Here is a 21,729-nt window from a genome sequence, read left to right as displayed (position 1 = left end):
CAAACCTTTTTAAATTTTATAAATGTAAAATTATTAAATTAAATTTCAAATAAATCAGAAATTATCAATAACGCGGTTAGTGATTATGAAAATCTGGCTGTAATATTTACTATATTTTTTTCGACTGAAAGTCTTTACTATTTGTTACTATTAATTAGTTTTTTTCAGCAAAGCAAAAATTATATAAATAGGAGCGAGTGAGAGATTATGTATTTTCATAGAGAATTTTTCTGTTTTGTGTTAGTGAGAGAAAGTTGTCTCTGTTTCTCTCTCTTTGACTCAAAACCCTATTGCGTGCTTTGCAATCGACCCTGATTATGGCCAACAGTAACCTTCCTCGAAGAATCATCAAGGTTTGTTTCCATTCTCTCCTCAAGATCCCCATTTCAATTTCATTGATCGATGCCAAATACCAAAAGAACCCAAAATCCGTTCGTGCTGTCTAGCTTTGTTCATTTTCTAGTATCGTGTGACCCATTAGCTTGATTGAACAATTAGCTGCTGTTTTCATTTAGGGTCGATTCCAAAGCGTTTTCTTTTTCACTTTAAATTCCTTAATTTCAGTGATGATGAGCCGAAAACACAAATGGAAAGTCTTTGGTGCTAATTCGGGGTTCCACCCCCTTATTATGTTTCGGTTTTTGTTGCATCGAATTGTAGTTCTTCAATTTGATCCATTTTATGTTTGAATTTGATGATTGTGAATGTTTTGGTGACTTCTTTTTGTTTGATCTCGACAGGAAACGCAGCGTTTGCTCAGTGAGCCAGGTAAGTTGAAATTTGTAGCAATTGTCTAGCGTTTTAGAAGCTCGTCCTATGCTAAATGAGTAGTTCCTATTTTAGTTTTAGTTTGGAGTTTTATGCATGGTTTTCGTCCTTGTTGTGTTTTGTTCCGGTGACTCAACTGTTTCTGTATCTTGTGCTATGATCTGATGATGCAGCGCCTGGAATTAGTGCTTCCCCCTCCGAAGACAATATGCGATATTTCAATGTCATGATCCTTGGCCCTACTCAGTCGCCTTATGAAGGTAGTAATGAACTTAAGGGCTTGAATTTATACCTTGAAATTCTTAATGATTTGTAGTGACGGAGAAATAAAAAATAATTTCCAGTTGATTTGGGTGCTTATTGATGTTTTCTGTGCACTTCAGACAGTTGAATGTGTTTTGCTAAGATTTCTGAAAGTATAAGTTGTTTTTTACAACAATAATTCCGCTTTATTACATTTTATATCTGTCATCATATGTTAACAGTAATACTATGGCTAAATGGCCTGAGTATATAAAATGTTGGCCTGCTAGATTCTTGTTGTCTGGCAATATAAATGATGGGGTGGAAGAGAAGTATTAAGTGATATTATTGTAATCGCTAATAACTATAGGTTTTTCTGCATGTTGAATTATTACGATGAACTTGCCCCATTCTACACATGAATCTCAGATAATTTTCTATGAGATGTATTATCTTGGTTTCCTTCATGTTTGTCACTGACCAGAGATATTTTTTAAATGGACATAGAACTTTCTAGACACCGTATATATAATCAATTTCTAAAGGTTGCCACCTCACTGCATCAAAAAAGTGCTTTATGGCTCATTACTAGCATCCTTTGGTAATTAATTACTATCCATTATTATACCTAACAAAGCATTTTCTTGTGACCAAACTAAATTCAAAAGCATTCCATTTATAAACAGTGCTTTCTAGATACTTTTGGTTGCTTCGTCTCGACTACTCCTTCCAATTTCTTGAGTTGTTGCGCCAATACAAGTTGGATGCTACAATGATTAGAATTTGTATAGACTACAATACATTATGGTGTTTACAATGATTAATGCTAAGCTATCAAATATTCATGTCTTTGTTGAAGGTTGTGCTTCTATTTTCGTATTATATTAATTCTATTTGTTGTATCTTACTAGTTTTATAATTTTAAGAATATTTACTTTTCGGTTTCAGATTTTTTTCCTTTGTGCTTATCCATGCCTCCTATATTTTTATGCTAACCAATTCATCTAATCAATTTTATTTGGATTATTCCATGAATGACGAGCTTATTTCTTTGTAGCATCTGCAGCTGAAGTGCTGTTCTGCATCTAATAGTTGCTTGTGGGGGTTTAACACTTGAATGATTGACTTGAGAAAGAGAGAAAGTAGATTAAAAGATTGGGTTGAAGGATTTTTGTAGGGTCTTTGCATGTGTGATTAGTTCTTTTATTTAATTTTAGTTCCCTCTTTTTCAGCTCCTTGTAGAAAGTTGTAGGGTCCTATCTCCACTATAAAGAGTGTGATGGCTTTGGTTATGGATGGAAATTGAAACTAAAATACCCAGCTAGTGTTATTATACATGACTATGTTCTCTTCATTGTGTACATTTAAAAATTTAATGTATGAAGGCCTTGTTTGGATAAATTACTCCTTAGTCACTTATAGAAGAGGAAAATAAAATGTAAAATGAATTTAGCTTCATCTATTAGCTATAATCAACTTAACTTTTGTAGAAGTTCTTTTCACATGACATTCAAAAGCTATCCTCAACACAAAAGAAAAAAAAATATTAAACTAAGATGTACTAGTTGATTTTGTCTCGTTGAGAAACTCCATGCGTTTTACCTTATTTTTTTCCTCTTGTAAGTGCTTATCGAGGGCCCTATCCAAATAAAGCTAGAACTTCTGGACTGTACACCTTTACAGCATAAAGTTTGGAATAGAAAATCAACTGCATACATTTTTATATAATACAAACACCTGTGTAACTAATCACTGATATGATAGATTTCCTTATATTTTTGCATTAATAGTCTGCACTTTACTGTATGAGAGTAGTGTGCCCTGCACTATAATGCAGGATGGTTTCTTGTGTGAGGTGGATGAAATTTTGAACTCCCAAATTTAATACCTTACTTTTAGGCATGATGATATCCTACCTAGTTTGATGATACTGATATTTTTATTTCCCCAAACCCAGAATAATGTCTCAAACAATTGTCTGTAATACAGGTGGAGTTTTTAAACTAGAATTATTTTTGCCAGAAGAATATCCGATGGCGGCTCCTAAGGTAAATAATTTAATTTTTTCCTACATACATAGTAATAACCATTTGGTGTAAAATATCTATTGAGTTATCCACTAAAATATATTTTTATCTGAATTATTCTTAGCCCTGATTTTTCGTATCAATTATGTTGACTGCCTGGCTTTTATTAATGTCATAGGCTATATCCCAAAAACGTGTAATTAATTGAACAGCCACTTTTTAAAGTCTAAATTCAGTCACGTGCTCCTTGTCTTCTCTTGTTGAAACTGAAACAATGAACCAATTGTAAACAGACTTAAATTTAATGTCATTTTTTGTTTATTAATATAATTGAATTATTTCCTCCGTGATTTTGGTTGGCATAATGTTCAGCTGTTCTTAATATTTTGTCTTAGCATTTCATTAGGCAGATAGAACTAGGATGATGCCAATTACCATGCCTTGGAAGCCATTACCTATTCCAGGAAAGGATTTAGGGAAAGTGTGTACTTATAGCTCTTACATCCATCTGATTGAGTTTTTTATGGGCCAAAGGAGTGCAGTTGGCTTTTCTTCCCCATCTCCCACCCCATCTTAAAGGAATAACTAATTATATCTATCTGGCATAATTGTATGATTGTGCAGTTTTCTCGTATTTGGCTGACTGTTTTGGGTTTAATTTTAATGATGATTATTATTGATTAATTTATTGTTGAATATAGTGAAAAACTATATTTAGATTAATCTCCCTTGTGTAAAATACACACATAGGGTTCTCTATTTATAATAGAAGAAATATGGGCTAAGCCCAAAATACAAATGAGAAATAATAACAAACCAACTAAAAGATAAAAGATAATATATCTAACACTCCCCCTCAAGCTGGAGCATACAAATTGTATGAACTAAGCTTGGAATAGATGAACTCAGTGTTAAACTAGATGATTTGTCTTCAAGAGTGAGGCAAACATAGATGAACTAACAGCAGCTTGTGAAACTTCAACTTCAACTTCAAAAGTAGATGAACTAACAGTAGTGGTGGACAATGACAATCTGCAAGGACTGATTCCCAATCAATGATGGATTAGTGACGGGATCAACAGTGGTAGCTGAAAGCTAAGAGCTACAAAACTGCAGGGACTACACTAAATTCTCATCAATGATGGATGGGTGACGGGATCAACAGTAATAGCTGAAATCTACAAAACTGCAGGGACTACACCCATATATATGTGACTTGACTTGTAGTGTCTTGGAAACGTACTCCCCCTCAGTGTGAACGGCGGAAATGTGGAATGTCACAGTTGCTGGACCACTAAAACAAAACAAAATATTAAGCTACAATGCTGAAACAAAGACATCAAAGATAATATATCTAACATTTATGATGCCGTTAAAAATGACGCAGTTGCCCCATGTGGTGATACTTAGCCGTGTATCACAAGAAGATCAGGCTAAACTCTAGCCCAAGAAGAACTGACGCAGTTGCGTCTGTCTGAGGCGGTAGCGACTGTAGCGGCGGTTGACTGCTATAAAACTGTAGGGACTAAATTGCCATCACTGACTGATGGGGCCTGTAGTGGCGGGAAGCGACAAAACTACAGGGACTGCCATCACTAACTGACGAGGTGATGGGGGCCTACAGTGGTTGGAAGCATACGGTGCCTGGACAGCGGCAAACGGTGCGGGACAACGGCAAACGGCGCGGGACAGCGGCAAACGGCGCGGGACAGCGGCAAACAGCGCCGGAAAGAAGCGCTGCGTGGCGGCGCGTGACTGAGAGGTGGCTCTCGAAACCGGCGTGGTTGGTCGTTGCTCGAAGAGACAATCCAGATCTGCAGGTCACCCGTCGAATCTGTGACGGTGGCCGGCCGCGGCACCGGTCCATTGGCTGTAGGAATTGGATCCGATGAATCTCCTCGCCATCCTGCCAGTCCTAAGGACTCAGACTAGAAAGCCGCACTCATCTCTTGAAAGGAATCCCCTCGAAAAACTCGCCTGAAGGTGTTCAACTCGGGCTTGAAAAGCACTTCCTGCCACGTCGGTTAGTTGGAATATGGACTCCACTGTACAAATCTAAAGCCTTAGCCTCTGACCCCTGATATTGATATTGAAAGGCATAGTTTAAGATTTTCATAACCTTCCCAACGGCACAGGCACAACCATCACTGGCAACCCGCTCTGTCTCGTATGAAGAGACGGTGGTCGGAGTTAGCAGTGACGGCAGCGGAAAGTGGCGGCGACAGTAGTGGCACACTGGGTCTGGGCTGGTGCTGACTGTGGCAGAGATTTAAGAAGAAAAATGGACTGCCCACTGAGATTTTAGGGGCTGCCGGCGGCCATGGCGGCCGGCCGCCGGCAGACAGCAGAGACCACCAGAAGAGGATCAGAGAACTTGCTCTAATACCATGTTGAATATAGTGAAAAACTATATTTAGATTAATCTCCCTTGTGTAAAATACACACATAGGGTTCTCTATTTATAATAGAAGAAATATGGGCTAAGCCCAAAATACAAATGAGAAATAATAACAAACCAACTAAAAGATAAAAGATAATATATCTAACATTTATGATGCCGTTAAAAAACATTTCTCCAATTATTTCTGATGCAGCCATGAAATGCTTCTTTCAGGTTAGGTTTCTGACAAAAATATATCATCCAAACATTGATAAGGTAGGTACACTTAGCTTCCCCTACATTTCCATTTTTTTCTTCGGTAATGATTATCTTAGACAAAGCTCATTTCAGCTTGGCAGGATATGTCTTGACATTCTGAAAGACAAATGGAGTCCTGCCCTTCAGATTCGCACTGTACTTTTGAGGTATGTTTAAATTTAATTTTTTGCTAGTGGATCTATGTTGACAGACCTATTCATTTCCTTAAGAAATGTAGTAAATATCAATATAGTTGACTGAAAATAGAAGTTAATAAATTAAACATTGGTTTTAGTCACTTTGCTTGAAGATTTATTTTTTCCATTTTGTGGTGGAACTTTATTGCACTAAAGATGCTTCATAAAACTATATTGTGTTTTAGCTCCCTTAAATATATTAAGAAGAGAGAAACAGAAGCTGATGTGTGTTTCTAAGACATGTTATTTATATTGAAAAAAAAGGAATCATTATGATAAATAGAGGAGATTTTATATCCTCTAATAACAAAGATATGATAAAGGAATAAATAAAAAAGTTCTTAATAGTACAGAGATAATTTAGATATTCTTGATTATATAGGATCAACTCCTTATTTCTGTAATTATAACGCTTCACTTCATGCTGGAGCATATAGGTCGTTTGTGCTTAGCTTGTTGTAAATATAATCAATTGATTCTTAGAGATTTAGTGAATATGTCAGCCAACTGTTTATTAGAGTTGACAATTCTAGTGATGTCTCCAGACTCTAGTTTTTCTTGTATGAAATGACAACCATGAAAGATATGTTTGGTCCTCTCATTAAAGATAGGATTTGAAACAATGTGTAATGTTTCTGGGTTTTCACATACGAGGTGCAGTTGTTAACTTTCTTCAAATTTGAGCTCTTTTGGAAGAGTTGTTTTAAGTGTATGGACTCACGAGAGGCTTTGTATTTTTCTTTCACACTTGACCCTTGCCACAACTTTTTCTTTTTACTTTTTTCATGATATTAAATTACCTCCAACAAGAGTACAATGCCCTAAAGTGGAGTGTCTACCACTTAGTGACCGTGCCTAGTCAAAAGAATGCCCAAAAATTTAAATATTTTCCTTATCTTCGTAAATGAGGCCTTTTCCAAGAGCCTTCTTAGTATACTTTAGGATCAACATGACTGCATCCCAATGTTCTTGACAAGTGTTTAAAAATTGACTTACTATGCCCATTGCAAAGGTGATGTTAGGATAGGTAACATTGAGGTAATCTAGCTTACCAACTAACCTTATGTATCTCCTAGGATTAGAATAAGTTTCTCCTTGGTTAGGTACAAGTTTGTCACCTAAATCTATTGGTGTGTCTATAGGCTGCATTTATGATCCATGTTTCTTCTTGAATGTCGAGAGCTTGTTTTTTGAGATTTGACTAAACCATCATTGGGTTGTGCCACTTCTGTATGAAGGATATACCTTAGGTATCCAAGATTTTTCGCTTTGAACTTTTGAGCAAGATATGGTTTTAGTTGTAAACTAGCATCCTTATCACTAAGTGTGATAACAATATTGTGCACATACACAATGAGATATATACATCCTTGAGAAGAATGATGATATAGGAGATGGCTTCGGGGAAGGATCAATCATGCATGACCTCTACAGGGTCATTGTTTGTTGAAGATGGATCCTCATACTGGAATATTAATAGGCTTGAACAATTTTGATACACCTGATGTTAGGTTATTGGGTTGGAAACCTAACTATAAACACTAACAGTAGGTAGAAACAACAAAGAAAGAATGGGTTCTATTATTGACAGCGATAGAAATCTATTTACAAAGAATGGATTGGGAGCATAACCTCCCTGATTGAGAGCATAACCTCTCTCTACAGGCCAAAGACCTGACTTTACAAAATATACTCGATGCCCCATACAGAGTTTATAGGAGTCTATTTATAGCTTTAACAGCTCTGATCGACTCTTCCTTACCACAAAACGCATTTCAAACTGAGACCAAACAGTTTCCCTATTATACCTGTTCGGCATGCCCTTGTTACCGTTCGGCTATTACCGTTTGGCTTCAAACCTAAACCCTGTTACCGTTCGGCTTCAAACCTAAATCCCATCTATCCTATCCTCCTATGTCCTAACACCTGAACTGACCAAGGCTAGTTTTTAATCGAGGAAGAGAAGCAATTTGACATATTAAGAAAAGTCAACATTGCTTGTGCACTTTTCGAGAGAAGGTAACGAGGTGTCCTGCTGACTAGAAACCCCAAGAAATGAGTTGGGAGGATGAAGTTCCAAGACATTTCTTTGTTTCACCAATGTGCATCTATCTTGTGCCAAATCTTTTGGATAGAAATCAAGCTCGCACTGTGTGCATGAGCAATTGGGCATTAATGTGGGTATTAAAGACACCATACCCAGAGTAGCTATGCCCTGCAACGTGAAGGCCTACAATTTGATATTTTCCTCCATTGTTGATTACTATCAGTGACCCATAGTAGCTTTGTATTTGTTGGAAGTCCCACATCGACTAGAGATAAGGCCAATTCAGTGTATATAAATGGGTGGAAACCTCACCCTACAAGCCGGTTTTGTGGGGTTGAGTTAGGCTTAAAGTTCACTTCTAACTTGGTATCAGAGCGGGTCGATCCCGCTCTAGTTTTTGTCTCGTAATATCTGTCCGGCGCCACAGTTCGTCGTCGCCGGCCACCGTCTGTCGCTGCCTGCCGCCGGCCACCGTCCGGCCATAGTCCGTCGCCGGCCACCGTCGTCCATCGCTATCACAGTTTTGTTCGTCTAAACCCTTAGGGTTTTCTTGTTCCTCGTTGGTACTATTCGTCTTCTTTAAAAATGGCGTCTGGCAGTACTCTTTCCTTCTCCGAAAGTCCATCAATTACCTCCGAGAAGCTAAATGGAAAAAATTATCTATCATGGTCTGCTGTCGTTGAAATGTGGTTCCTTGGCCAAGGGCATTATGACCACCTTGAGCGAGATGGAAGCCATGTGCCTACTGAAAAAGCTGATCAGTGGAAACAAGTAGATTTCCAGTTGTGTGTCCTGTTATGGCAATCAGTGGAACCCAAACTTCTTGTATCTTTGAGGGCTTTCAAAACTTGTCACTCCTTTTGGAAGAAAGCCCAAAGCATTTATTCCAACGATATTCAACGTCTCTATGACACTACGAACAAGCTTGCATCTCTTAAAATGGCAAACCATGATAAGGTGTCCTTCATGGCTGAAGCCCAATCTGCTGCCGAAGAACTCAGGATGTTTTTGGAAGCGGATCCATTAAAGGATATCAAAAAGAAACTAGACAAATTTTACATGGTGTTGATCCTTCGGTCCCTACATCCCGATTTTGATCATCTCAGAGATCAACTTCTAACTAGTCATGAGGTCCCCTCCATGGAAACATTGACCACTCGCCTTTTGCGTGTCCCGGTACCTCAAACTCAAGAAGCGCATGAACTAGTGGAACCATCTGTTATGGTTGCCACACGAGGACGAGGAGGCCGGGGATGTCCTCAATGCACATACTGTAAAAGGATGGGTCACACTCAAGAGAATTGCTACTCCTTACATGGTTTCCCTTCCAAAACCGTCAATATTTCGAAGACTGAAACTTCCACTTCGAATACTGAAACTTCCACTTCTATGTTTTCTGAGAATGAATATCAAGAGTATTTAAGGTTAAAGTCTAACAGCTTGGCACAACCATCTAATCTCCCAGTACATCAACAGCCTGCATTTCTCAATCTATGGAAGGTCAGAATTTATGGGTAATTGACTCAAGTGCTTCTGATCACATTTCTGGTAATATCTCTTTGTTCTGATCTATTTCCTTTCGAGAAAAACCTTATTTTATAACCCTTGCAAATGGATCTAAAACTTCCTCCACAGGAGTCGGTCATGTTTCTTTGTCTCCCTCCCTCAATCTCAACTCTGTCCTTTTTGTCCCTAATTGTCCTTTTAGTTTAATTTTCCTAAGCCAGTTGACCAAAATGTTAAATTGTTCAATAACCTTTGATCATAAATCTTTTGTTATACAGGAGCGTGGTTCGGAGAGACAGATTGGAGAAGGATATGATGCTAGCAGATTATACCATTTTGGATCTCGTCCAAGGGTGTCCTGTGTTGCTGTTCCTAATTCTAAAGTGCTACATGATTGACTTGGCTATCTTCATTTGTCCAAATTAAAAAAGATGTGTCCTGAACTTAGTGCTCTCCAAACCTTAGAATGTGAATTAGGAAACATGTTAGATCTTCCTCTCCTAAAAGGTCTCAATCAATATGTAATTCTAGTTTTTTCATCATCCATTCTGATATATGGGGACCTAGTCGTATCTCCTCTTTTGGTTTTAGATATTTTGTTACCTTTATTGATGAATATTCAAGATGTACTTAAGTTTATCTTATAAAAAATCGTTCTGAATTGTTAGCTATCTTTACATTCTTTTTGAATGAAATATAGAATCAATTTGGTCAAATAATCAAAATATTAAGAAGTGATAATGTAAAAGAGTATTTTTCATCCTCCTTTTCTGCCATCTTGAGTTCCCATGGTATCTTACATCAATCTACTTGTCCTCATACACCGTAGTAAAATGGTATAGCAGAATGAAAAAATAGACATTTGGTTGAAACTGCTCGTACCCTTTTGCTTGGTGCCCATATTCCTGTCCATCACTGGGGATGCCATCTTAACTGCATGTTATCTTATTAATAGGATGCCCTCCTCCTCTCTTGATAATAAAGTCCCTTTCTCCATTTTGTTTCCTAATGATCCTCTCTTTCATACATCTCCCCGAGTGTTTGGCTGTGTATGTTTTGTTCATGACATGTCTCTAGGTCTAGACAAACTCTTCGCTCGTGCTCTCAAATGTGTCTTCTTAGGCTATTCTCGACATTAAAAAGGATGTTGGTGTTACTCTCCTGAAACCAAGAAGTATTACATGTCTGTCAATGTCACATTCTTTGAACATACTCCTTACTTCTCTCCATCTGTTTAGGATGTTTCTATTCTCCAGCAAGTTCTTCCTATTCCAATGGCTGAGTCAAACAGCTCCATTGTCTCTGTCATTCCAAGTCTTGATCACAATCCTCCTACACCCGTTTCTCCACATACTGAGATCATCCCACATAGGGCCCCAATGGATAGTCCACCTCCCCAAGACAATGGTGAATCTCCTACTTCAGATTCTTCTCCCTCGTCACATCCTCCCACGCCTCCTGGTGAAAATGATTCGGCATGGCCTATTGTCCTCAGAAAAGGTACTCGTTCCACTCGAAATCCTCATCCCATTTATAATTTTCTAAGCTATCATCGAATGTCGCCCTCCTATTTTTCTCTTTTATCCTCAGTGTCCTCTGTTGTTATACCCAAGAATATGAAAGAAGCACTTGATCATCCTGGATGGCGACAAGCTATGATTGCAGAAATGCAGGCTCTTGACCACAGTAATACTTGGGAGCTGGTGCCCCTTCCCCCAGATAAAAAGGCGGTTGGCTGTCGATGGGTGTATGCAGTTAAAGTTGGCCCTGATGGTGAAATTGATCAGCTCAAAGCTCGACTTGTTGCAAAAGGTTACACTCAGGTTTATGGTCTTGATTATTGTGACACTTTCTCTCCTGTAGCCAAGATGACTACTATTCGTCTCTTCTTTGCCATGGTAGCCATTCGTCACTGACCACTTCATCAATTGGATATCAGGAATGCCTTCTTACATGGTGATCTTGAGGAAGAAGTTTATATGGAGCAACCTCCTGGGTTTGTTGCTCAGGTGGAGTATGGTATGGTATGCAAATTGTATCGATCTTTATATGGCCTTAAACAATCCCCACGTGCTTGGTTTGGAAAGTTTAGCTCCATTGTTCAAAAATTTGGGCTAAAACGCAGTGAAGCATACCATTCAGTTTTTTACTGTCATTCTTCTCTCGGGAAATGTGTTTACTTTATAGTATATGTTGATGATATTGCCATTACAGAAAATGATGTTGTTGGAATATCTCAACTAAAAGAGTACTTGTGTAGACATTTTCAAACCAAGGATCTTGGAAGTCTCAAATACTTCTTAGGCATTGAAGTAGCGCAATCAAAAGATAGAGTTGTAATCTCTCAAAGGAAATATGCTCTTGGTATATTACAAGAAACAGGCATGATTGATTGTAGACCGGTAGACAATCCCATGGACCCAAACTAGAAATTAAGGACAAAAGAAAGTGAATTATTCTCCGATCTAGAGAGGTATAGGAGGCTGGTTGGAAAACTGATTTATCTCACTATTACAAGGTCAAATCTATCCTTTGCAGTTGGAGTGGTTAGTCAGTTCATGCAGGCTCCATGTGTTGACCATTGGAATGCTCTCATTCGCATTCTAAGGTATGTAAAGAAGGCTCTCGGGCAAGGATTGTTATATGAAGATAAAGGAAGCATTCAGGTCTCTAGGTATTGTGATGCAGATTGGGCAGGTTCACCTATTGATAGACGGTCTACTACAGGATATTGTGTTTTTCTGGGAGGAAACATTATTTCATGGAAAAGTAAGAAACAAAATGTAGCTCAATCAACCGTTGAAGCCGAGTATAGGACAATGACATCACTAACATGTGAACTTATATGGGTGAAACAATTCCTTCAAGAGGTTAAATTCTGTGACATTCATACTATGAAGATGTATTGCGACAAATCAAGCTGTTCTCCACATTGCATCAAATCCAGTGTTTCACAAGAGGACTAAACATATAGAAATTGATTGTCATTTTGTTCGTGAAAAGTTGTTGACTAAAGAAATATGCACTGAATTTATTGGGTCAAACGATCAACTCACAGATGTATTGACCAAGTCATTAAGGGGTCCTCAGATTGAGTTTATTTGTTCCAAGCTTGTACATACAATTTGTATGCTCCAGCTTGAGGGGGAGTGTTAGGATATTTATCCTATTTTATCATGATTATATTCTGTTAAGGGTTACCTTATTTATCATGATTATATTGTGTCTAGGATTACCCTATTTATCATGATTATATTGTGTCTAGGGTTATCTTATTTATCATATACTTTTGTATCAATTTATTCTTATAAATAGAAGATCATGAGAGAGATCAATTAAGCCCTTTAGAATTATTTTACAGTTTAATTCTCAAGCATGGTTAGAGCCTATCCTACCGATAATTTGTTGTTTGATGGACATATTATTCCACCCGCTATCGGGCCGCTATCGGACCACCCATTAAAAATGTCTAATCCCACTCTCGAGATATATATACCATAGCGTGAGGGGGTGTGTTGGAAGTCCCACATTGACTAGAAATATGGTCAATTCAGTGTATATAAGTGGGTGCAAACCTCAACCTACAAGTCGGTTTTGTGGAGTTAAGTTAAGCTTAAAGTTCACTTCTAACAGTATTGTCAAAATGCCATTGAAATACGATGGTGTCTTCCTGACACAATCCCCATGCCTAATATCCAAATTTTCATCAACCACCATAGTTGTGACACCAACATACTTAAGAATAAAAGCAGCATGAGAACTGTTTCATTTGCAACCGAAATTTTTAGGAAGGCTGCCTCAGAATCTCAGCAGAACAACTCCCATTGGTAATGTGGGAGGACATCTTTCACATCGGCTCCCTGATAGATGCACAATTCACTATCATCTAAATATTCCATTCTCTTGGAGTCATGTGGGCAAGTTGTTTTTCTCCGCAGGGTCTTACAAATGTCACCAAGCGATTGCCACTTTCTATAGGAGGTGCAACTGATAGCATATTAATGAATATGTCAAATGCTTTTGTTTCATATGGACAGATATTTTAGGGGAGATTTAGTTTTTTGAAATAAAGATGTTCTCCCTTTATATTAAGTCCACACTTTATTTATGTATTAGAGATTTCACATATATAAGTCTTAGTAAGTCAGTTTTGTAACGTTAAACTAGGCTTAAAATTTTCATTTTTAAAAGAAGCCCAAATGAAGAAGGATTTAAGAATCATGTTTGCAGATGTAGACTAAACTCGTATGTATCCGTCCATCTGGACCTTATTTTTTTATTTCTGGAGAATATCTGCCCCTGCCGGCGACAATGTTATGTTACAAACGAGTGAAAAGTATTAACTTGCCCTTTGATTGCAAAGAGTACTGATATTGTGATTTGTTGACCCTCTTTTAGTATTCAAGCTCTTCTAAGTGCACCAAACCCGGATGACCCTCTTTCTGAGAACATTGCGAAGCATTGGAAATCTAACGAGGCTGAGGCTGTGGAAACAGGTATCCTTCTTCTGCTTGTAAGATTACATAGAAGTTAGTTGTTAATGACTGCCTGGAAGATGTTATTAAACGGTGGCATTGAAATGTGCAGCCAAGGAATGGACTCGATTATATGCCATTGGCGCCTAATGCTCGATGGGTTGTGGGAACTTTTGGCTTCAAATAACTATAGTAGAAGTGTATGCTGTATAACTTTCAAATCTAAATGCAAATTTGGAATTATCTATTAAACTATGTTGGAGTTAATATTTCCCATAGCTTCAGGTTACCTGTTTATTACTTTCTTTCACCTGGAAGGCTTGTCTTGGAATCTGTATGAAAATATGTGATACTTTATCTGACAAATTTAAACATAACTTCATCTCTCAACTCTTCCCAAGTAATTTGGGATCCTCAAACTTAATAGTACAAAATTTTCGAATAAGTTTCTCTTCATTTCTCTCCTTTTCCGTGACGCCGTACGTGTTAGCTGTGCTCATGATATTAGTTGGGAATTTTGAATTATTTTTGGGTCTTTATAAATAGGCCTAAAACTAACGAATTTTAATTGCATTCTTTTTATTTTACAATTATTTTTAAATTGGGTTTCAAGGGTTATAAGATAATTTCATGGATTTGACAACAAAAAGCTATTGAATGTCTAGAATTTAATTACAATTATTTATATTTACTTTAGAAAACCTTATTTTCTGATTTTTTTTTTCACTCACTTGGATATAGAATTTTCTCATATAGCATTCTGTATTAAAATATTTATATAGGTGACATCTTTTTTTTTCATCAGAATTTAGCCTGGAAAACTGAATTTTGAAGACTTTTATTTTGTAATTCTTTTCCTGAAAAGTTTAGTTCATATTTGTGCTTTGCAACTGAAGTCTGAATTTTTTAAAATCACAATTAAGAATTTGATTACTGAAAAATTAAACTCTAGCCTAGAAAATTTGTTGTGTGATGTATTTTATAAGATAACTTGAAAAATTTACTTGGAGTATGCAATAAACATTCTTTCATAAAAGCATTTATAATTTTCTAGTTGTGACAAATTTAAAAAGATGTTTTTTCTTCTGAGGATCAGAAAGAGTTAATAAAATTTTCAGCCGTTATTATTTGTAAGGTATAGAAAACAAAAATTTGATGATAAATATGATTAAATGTTTGTTTCATTTACATAGTTTTAAGATTTGGACAGTTAAAAGGGTGGTACAGAATTTGGATAGAACATTGTATAAAAGGTATGTTATTTGATGCTATTGAACTAGGATGGTTGCTAATTGGGCTAATCCACTAAAAAGTTATCAGGTTGTGTTTTTGTTAAACTCTATCTACCCAGAAAACCTAGTCCACTCTTGAGTGGGTTTAAATAATTGGCTCAAATTTTTAACTTCTTTTTAAGTTATAATTTTTCAATATTAAATTAATTAAAAATAAAAATTTTTATAAAAAATAATTTAGGAATCAAATAAAATACAACCTAATATAATAATTAGGTTAATTTAAGTCATCAAGTAATTCGATCTAATAAAAACTGTAAATTGAAGTCCTGGAACAGTTTCAATTACCAATCATTGTTGAGTTACATATCTTATGTGCTCATAAAAGCTTTTTCGTATGTTTTTTGTGACCTCTTGATTGGATTGGTTTTAACAGAGGAACTTTTACACCTGCCACTGTATAATAAGACATTTTTTGTGACCTCTTGATTGGATTGGTTTTAACAGATGAATTTTTACACCTGCTACTGTATAATAAGGCTTCTACAATGGTACTGTAGCTTTGAACATTCATATAAGTTTGTTCAGCTTAAGAAGATTAAAACATTCAATTATTGGTAGCAAGTAGCAAATAAGAAGAGTTTTGCATTGTAGAGAGAAAACAAGTTAAACACAAATTAGTTTTTGAAATCCATGCAATGCAATAATTCAATTATTGGTAGCAAGCAGCAAATAAGAAGAGTTTTGCATTGTAGAGAGAAAACAACGTTAAACACAAATTAGTTTTTGAAATCCATGCAATGCAATAATGTGGCGTGACATATTAAGTCTGAACAAAAGAAGAAAACGACCTTTGAAATATATACCAAACGACACACACTTTCTCTCTTTTCATTATGTTGTCGTACACCGTACGTTTCCTACACTATCTTTCACCACTCCACTCAAATTCAACTCAACCCAACCCTCGTTCTCTTTTTTATTTTTATATAATTAAAAAAGAAAAAGAAAAATTGAGGATTTTATTATTTATTTAGAGCTTTACAGCGCACGTGTGGGCCACGTGAAGGCCCACCCTATGTGAATGGCCGTGGTTTTAACAGCTGGCATGACCGACAGAAGATTCCTCTTAGGATTAATCTGAGATTGTTCATTTTGATAGATATTTATTATTGAAAGAAACGAAGTTCTTAAATGGGCACATGTGACCCTAACCACCAACCCGGCATTTCCTTTATTTATTTATTCTTCTCCTTTTGAAGACACCATTTTTTTAATTACCATCGACGCCTCCACCGCCCAATCAAATTACCAACATCCACTTATCAATGCTATCAACAACCTTTCCCTTTACATCTCAAACATACCCAACAAAACCTCATCATCTTAAATGCCATTACTCCCCTTTTCCACACTGTAACACAAACAAAAAATCCCAACTTTTTATTCATTAAATCGTTAACATTCAAAAAAACAATAATAATAATCATAATAATAATAATAATAATAATAATAATAATAATAATAATGGCATCTTCATCCTCAAACCCTTCTTCCACTCTCTTGTATATATCATCACATATATACATGTACAGTTTCCCCCTCCCCTCCCTTCATTCTATATCTCTATATATTTCTCTCTCTATCTTAACAGGTACTTTTAAACTCATAATTAAATCAATTGTACATACATTAAAAACATCTTTTTTTTTCCTTTTTTCTTTTTTTTTTGTTTTCCTTTTGGCCTTGAAGAAACTGGGGGTACAAGAACGGCTGACCACCTAAGGAGTAGAGAAGAAAACGAAAATGGAGAAAGGGCATTTGGGAGGAAGGAACATCGAAGCAAAGAGCAATGAGGAATGAATGAATAAATAAAAACTCCAAAAGGGACTACACTATCTCTGGGATCCAATGGCATTGGCTGCTGCTAAAGAGATTATTATCTGGTTTTCACTATGTCACAGGTATTATGGTGGGGTGGAGGAGGGTTGGAGGAGACAACAACAACAACATCTGCAGAACAAGACAACGGAGAAGCATCACCGCCCATCACTTCTAAAAGCTGTAATGCCTCACCGAGTGTTCCAACATCTCACGACTTGGGCAAACGATTTCCTTCACTCGGCTCCCATTTTTGTATATCTTGAAGGTTGGTACAATTCTAACGTTCTCCGCAGTTGCAACTGCTCGGCTTTCTTCAATGTCCACCTTCATTCAAACACACAAAACACACTACCATGCATTAGAAACTTCCCATCTCTTGCTCTTTTGAGCCTTAGATTTAGTAAAACAGCAGTTGCAGACTGAAAGAGACTTCGTTTAATGTGTAAAGTGAGCTACCTTGAGGAAGTTAATGGATGGATATCGACCGCATAGTGTATCGACAAACGGTGATATCTGTTTGCATTGCGAGTTAGATGCAACTTCAAAATGGACAAGACATACACCTGCCAAATTAACAGATATTATCAGAGAGACTTTAAAGAATGACCAAAGTGAGTTGCAAAAGACTTTAAGAATTACCTGGTAAAGATATTGCAGCTCTAAACTGCTCCAGACCTGATACTTCTTCCACTTCGCCACCAAATTTTAGATTATATACTTCTTCCCCACGTGATTTCTTCAGGGCAACTTGTGCATGGAAAAGAGATTCAGCAACTTCGTTATCGTTTGGAAGTTCTCTCCTCAAGACCTCATAATCTTTGACGGCTTCCTCCCACCGTTCTAGCTGCATTCAATAGCAAGAAAACATTGTATATCACGGACACTCGAGGAAAGAAAACATTGTATAATAAGAAATCAACTCACCTTGTTGTTTGATGCAGCCCTTCGAAGAAGGGCCTTGGTGTAATTTGGTTGGATGTGCAAAGCTTGGTTGGAGTCTTCAATTGATCTTTCCCACTGGCCAAGCTTAAACCAACAAGCTGCTCTGTTGCAATATAGCACAGAATTGGAAGGGTCCAGTCTCAGACCTTCTCCGTACGCCGAGCAAGCTTCGGTGTACCTTTCAGATTTAAAGAGATCATTGCCACGCACTCGAGCCCTTGCCACCATCCTCACATTGTTCAGCAAAACAGCAACTTCAACACTCCGTGGATCAATCTGACTGGCTTTCTCAGCAGCTGTAACGGCGTTCTCGAACCTGCAATACACCCATCATCCGATTTCACTTTCCAACACAAACCTTTCACCATCTTAGGATTTCCCATCATGGCTATTCTATTAGTGTCTGATCTCACCTTCCCAATGCCATCTCAATCTGTGCTCTCACAAAATAGAAATACGCCTCAGAAAGCATCCCGAAAAATCTTGTCTGAGAAGTGGAACTGATGTGCAACTCTGATTTCGGTATATGGGACAAAACTGTTTCTGCATCATCAATCTGGTGGAGCTTCAAAAACGCTTCTGCTCTACACATAAAGAGCTGTAAATTCAATTTCCAACCAGTTCAGCCATTCATCCACTCCTCCAAAACATGGTACAACTCAGATTTCAACATAACAATGATAACAAACAACCAAGGTTTTAAATAACGGTAATTTCAGCCGCATTCTCACCACTGCAATGGCGGCTGCATCAGCCACATTTGTCAGCAAGGATCGCGACAAAACTGAAACCACAATCACAATCTAAAACCATGAAAACAGTAACAACATTATCCATACCTGAGGAGAAGAATCCGCTCCAGCAGCAACAGCAGCATCCACCTCCCTCAGAACACTCTTCCAATCCCCTATCCTCCTCACATCCCCGCATTTGCTTATATGCTTTTCCACCACTTGCAACCTCTGCATCTCAGACGGATCTGGCTGCATCCCAGGGTAGCAAAGGTGCTTCCTAGCATTCTCGACCTGTCCTAACCTGTCACATTACCACTTTACATTCACATCAACATAATTCCACACTCTAACCTAACAAGGCAACCAAAATCTTGTTGAACAAACTCCTCCATAACACCAAAAGAGAATAAGAATGTCAACGAATTGAATTGAGCTTCTTCCACAAGTTAAAATCAACAAATGAGTCAACTTCTCTAAAAGCTGGGATTCAGAAGTTGATTTTAGCTTATGGAAGAAGACTCAAATCAACCAATGCCATCAAACTCTGACGGGTACCACCTTCAACAAAAATCAAACAGCAAATAAAAGAACACGATCAGTGATCCGCACCTGAGGAATAGAGAAGCCAAACGCTGATGAGCCCTTCCATAATTAGGATCCAATCTCACAGCCTCCTCGCATTCCCTCACGGCCTCACCCAGACGTCCCAGCCCTGTCAGCGCCGCCGCGCGGTTGCTCCGGTAAGCGGCACTAGCCGGCGACATCGCAATAGCGCGATCGTAAAGACTCAACGCATCAGCAAAGTTCCCTCTTTTATAACACTCATTCCCCAATCTCTTCAACTCCTCCGGATCCACACCCTGCACGTGCCCACCTCTCTTCACTGCCTCATTGCCGCCACCGCCGCGTGAGCTAACCGGCTCCGCCTTCCCGCCGCCGCGCATTATGCTCCCGTGGCCGTAGTTCCCCATGCCGGACCCCAAAACATCGCTTCTACTACTCCGATTCGCCACCATCCCCATCCCAGTCTTCAAGATCTTCCCGGAGGGGCAGATGTTCCCAGTGGGGAGAACATTCAGCGCCGGCGAAGTAGCAGTCTGGCCGGAGTATATCAGCGGCGCTGGCGTGGATCCAGAGTCGGATCTCGTATGACCCGGTTTGAAACCACGGGCGGTGGGACTGTTCTCACTCGAACCAGAAAGCTCGCCGGAGTTGTTGTTGTTGTGGTTGCTACTACTGCTGTTGTTAGTGTTACTATTGGTGAGCGAAGATTCAGGCTTTCGGGGAACCTGGTTGGTTCCTGTTCGACCCGAGAAGGACCCAGACGAGCTTGAGCTGGTACTCGCCGCGGGTGCGCGCGTGGTGCGCAATGGCGACACCGGGGAGCCCAGATCGAGTTCTCGGAAGTCAGGCTTGTTAATGTTGCCGGCATCGTTGTTGCAGCTGAGCGCATGGCGGAATCGATCCGCGAAGTCGTCCAAGCCGGAGGAATGCGACATCGTTCGGGAGCAAAAGGGTGGGCTCAAAATTGAAGCTTGGGATGAAAAGGAAGAAGAAGAAGAAAGAAGAAGCCTCTCCTCTCTCTGGGGGTTTAGTGTTAGCAATGGGTGGTGGTGACAGTGGTCGTGGAAGAGCGATAATTGGGAAGTTCTGAAGGAGAAGACATGAGCGAAAGAGAGAGAGAGGAGAAGAAAGAAAGAAAGGGACGGGGATCTCGTGATATAAAAGGAGCAAGCAAAGAATGAATGTGAGCGAGTGGTTTCTGAGTGGAGTGTTGTTGGTGGTGGAATTCTGAGAGAGAGAGAGAGAGAGTGTTAGGGTAAATCAAATCAAATCAATTAAAGCTTTTTACTCTTTTTTTTTTTCTAGCCAGAAGAAGAAGAAGAATGGAGAAGAAAAAGATTCAACTTTTATTTTTCTTTTCCTCCTCCTTCACCTGCTGCTTCACGAGACAGGTTTTGTTCTGTCTTCCTTTTATTTTACCACTTTTTCTACCAATTTAATTGCCACTGTTTTTATCATAATCATAATCATAATCACCACCATTAAATTTAATTATTTGACATTTATTTTAGCAAATATGGCATATTAATTTAATTTAATTTGGTGTGTTTTGATGTGGCAAATGTCACCCACTCTCTCTTGGGAGGAAGTGATAATCACTCTCAGTCTCAGATCTCAGCTTCTCATTCCCTGTCATTTCTCTATTTTCACTTGCCACTTGTCCTCCTTCTTAATTACTCTACCAAAGTACATTTACTTTCCCCCTTTTCTTTTTCTTCTTTTTTCATTTAATAAATTCCCAAATTAGAACAATGAAATTTAATAAATTCCCAAATTAGAACAATGAATTTTCATTTCTTCTGCACACTCATTAATGCTGCTATTTCATTCATTTCCTAACTCTTCAAATTTATACTCATCATTCACTCCCATTCTTTTTTGTTGCTAAGTATGATGATTTTTTAACCTACCCCAGAATCTTATGGCTTCAATTTTTTACCTTTGCCTTCCAATTAAATACCATGCTTCAAAATAACTTACATGTCAAGGAACTCACTATGAAATCAAATCCTTCCCAAAACAACAGCGATTAATACTAATCAATTCGCTAATTCATGTGTTCAACGGCAATTAAAGTGTAATTAAGGCCCCCAACATCCAAATAAAGCACTTTTAGAAACCCGCATGGTTTATCACACAAACACCTATATTGCTAAAATATCTGTGGGTATCATCAATTATCACAACATTGATTTAATAGGCAAAGCTTCTGCTTATATTTTTTATAAGGACGTGCATGTTTTTCTCATTAAAATAAAAACATTGGTAATAGATTATTTCTAAGTATTTTATAAATGATCGATGATTAAAAACATTTGGAGATTTGTTTCTTATTAAATGACCCATATATATATGTATATATATATATATATATATATATATATATATATTAAATTCTAATTCATAGTGTTTATAATATCTAATACAAATCTTAAACTTTACTTGGAAAAGATTTTTGCATAAAAAGAATTG

The 21,729-nt window shown here is 37.8% G+C and overlaps 2 protein-coding genes across 2 annotated transcripts; one reads left to right on the top strand and one right to left on the bottom strand.

Moving 5' to 3' along the window:
• The first annotated feature begins 208 nt into the window (after positions 1–208).
• On the top strand, positions 209–14,346 carry LOC108333960 (ubiquitin-conjugating enzyme E2 35). Its single transcript, XM_017569488.2, has 8 exons — positions 209–353; positions 741–768; positions 942–1,028; positions 3,001–3,059; positions 5,653–5,694; positions 5,770–5,843; positions 13,825–13,922; positions 14,014–14,346. The coding sequence occupies exons 1-8, from the start codon at positions 318–320 to the stop codon at positions 14,049–14,051; spliced, it is 462 nt and encodes a 153-aa protein (XP_017424977.1). The 5' UTR covers positions 209–317; the 3' UTR covers positions 14,052–14,346.
• A 2,202-nt stretch (positions 14,347–16,548) lies between these two features.
• LOC108334196 (TPR repeat-containing thioredoxin TTL1) lies at positions 16,549–20,624 on the bottom strand. Its single transcript, XM_017569900.2, has 7 exons — positions 19,303–20,624; positions 18,799–18,994; positions 18,373–18,557; positions 17,942–18,275; positions 17,657–17,861; positions 17,474–17,580; positions 16,549–17,341 (listed from the first exon to the last, which is right to left on the bottom strand). The coding sequence occupies exons 1-7, from the start codon at positions 20,190–20,192 to the stop codon at positions 17,189–17,191; spliced, it is 2,070 nt and encodes a 689-aa protein (XP_017425389.1). The 5' UTR covers positions 20,193–20,624; the 3' UTR covers positions 16,549–17,188.
• Positions 20,625–21,729: the final 1,105 nt, after the last annotated feature.

This window comes from Vigna angularis, chromosome 11 (assembly GCF_016808095.1).
Source record: "Vigna angularis cultivar LongXiaoDou No.4 chromosome 11, ASM1680809v1, whole genome shotgun sequence".
In the NCBI taxonomy this organism is placed as follows: domain Eukaryota; kingdom Viridiplantae; phylum Streptophyta; class Magnoliopsida; order Fabales; family Fabaceae; genus Vigna; species Vigna angularis.
This window is presented reverse-complemented; position numbering and strand designations above follow the sequence as displayed.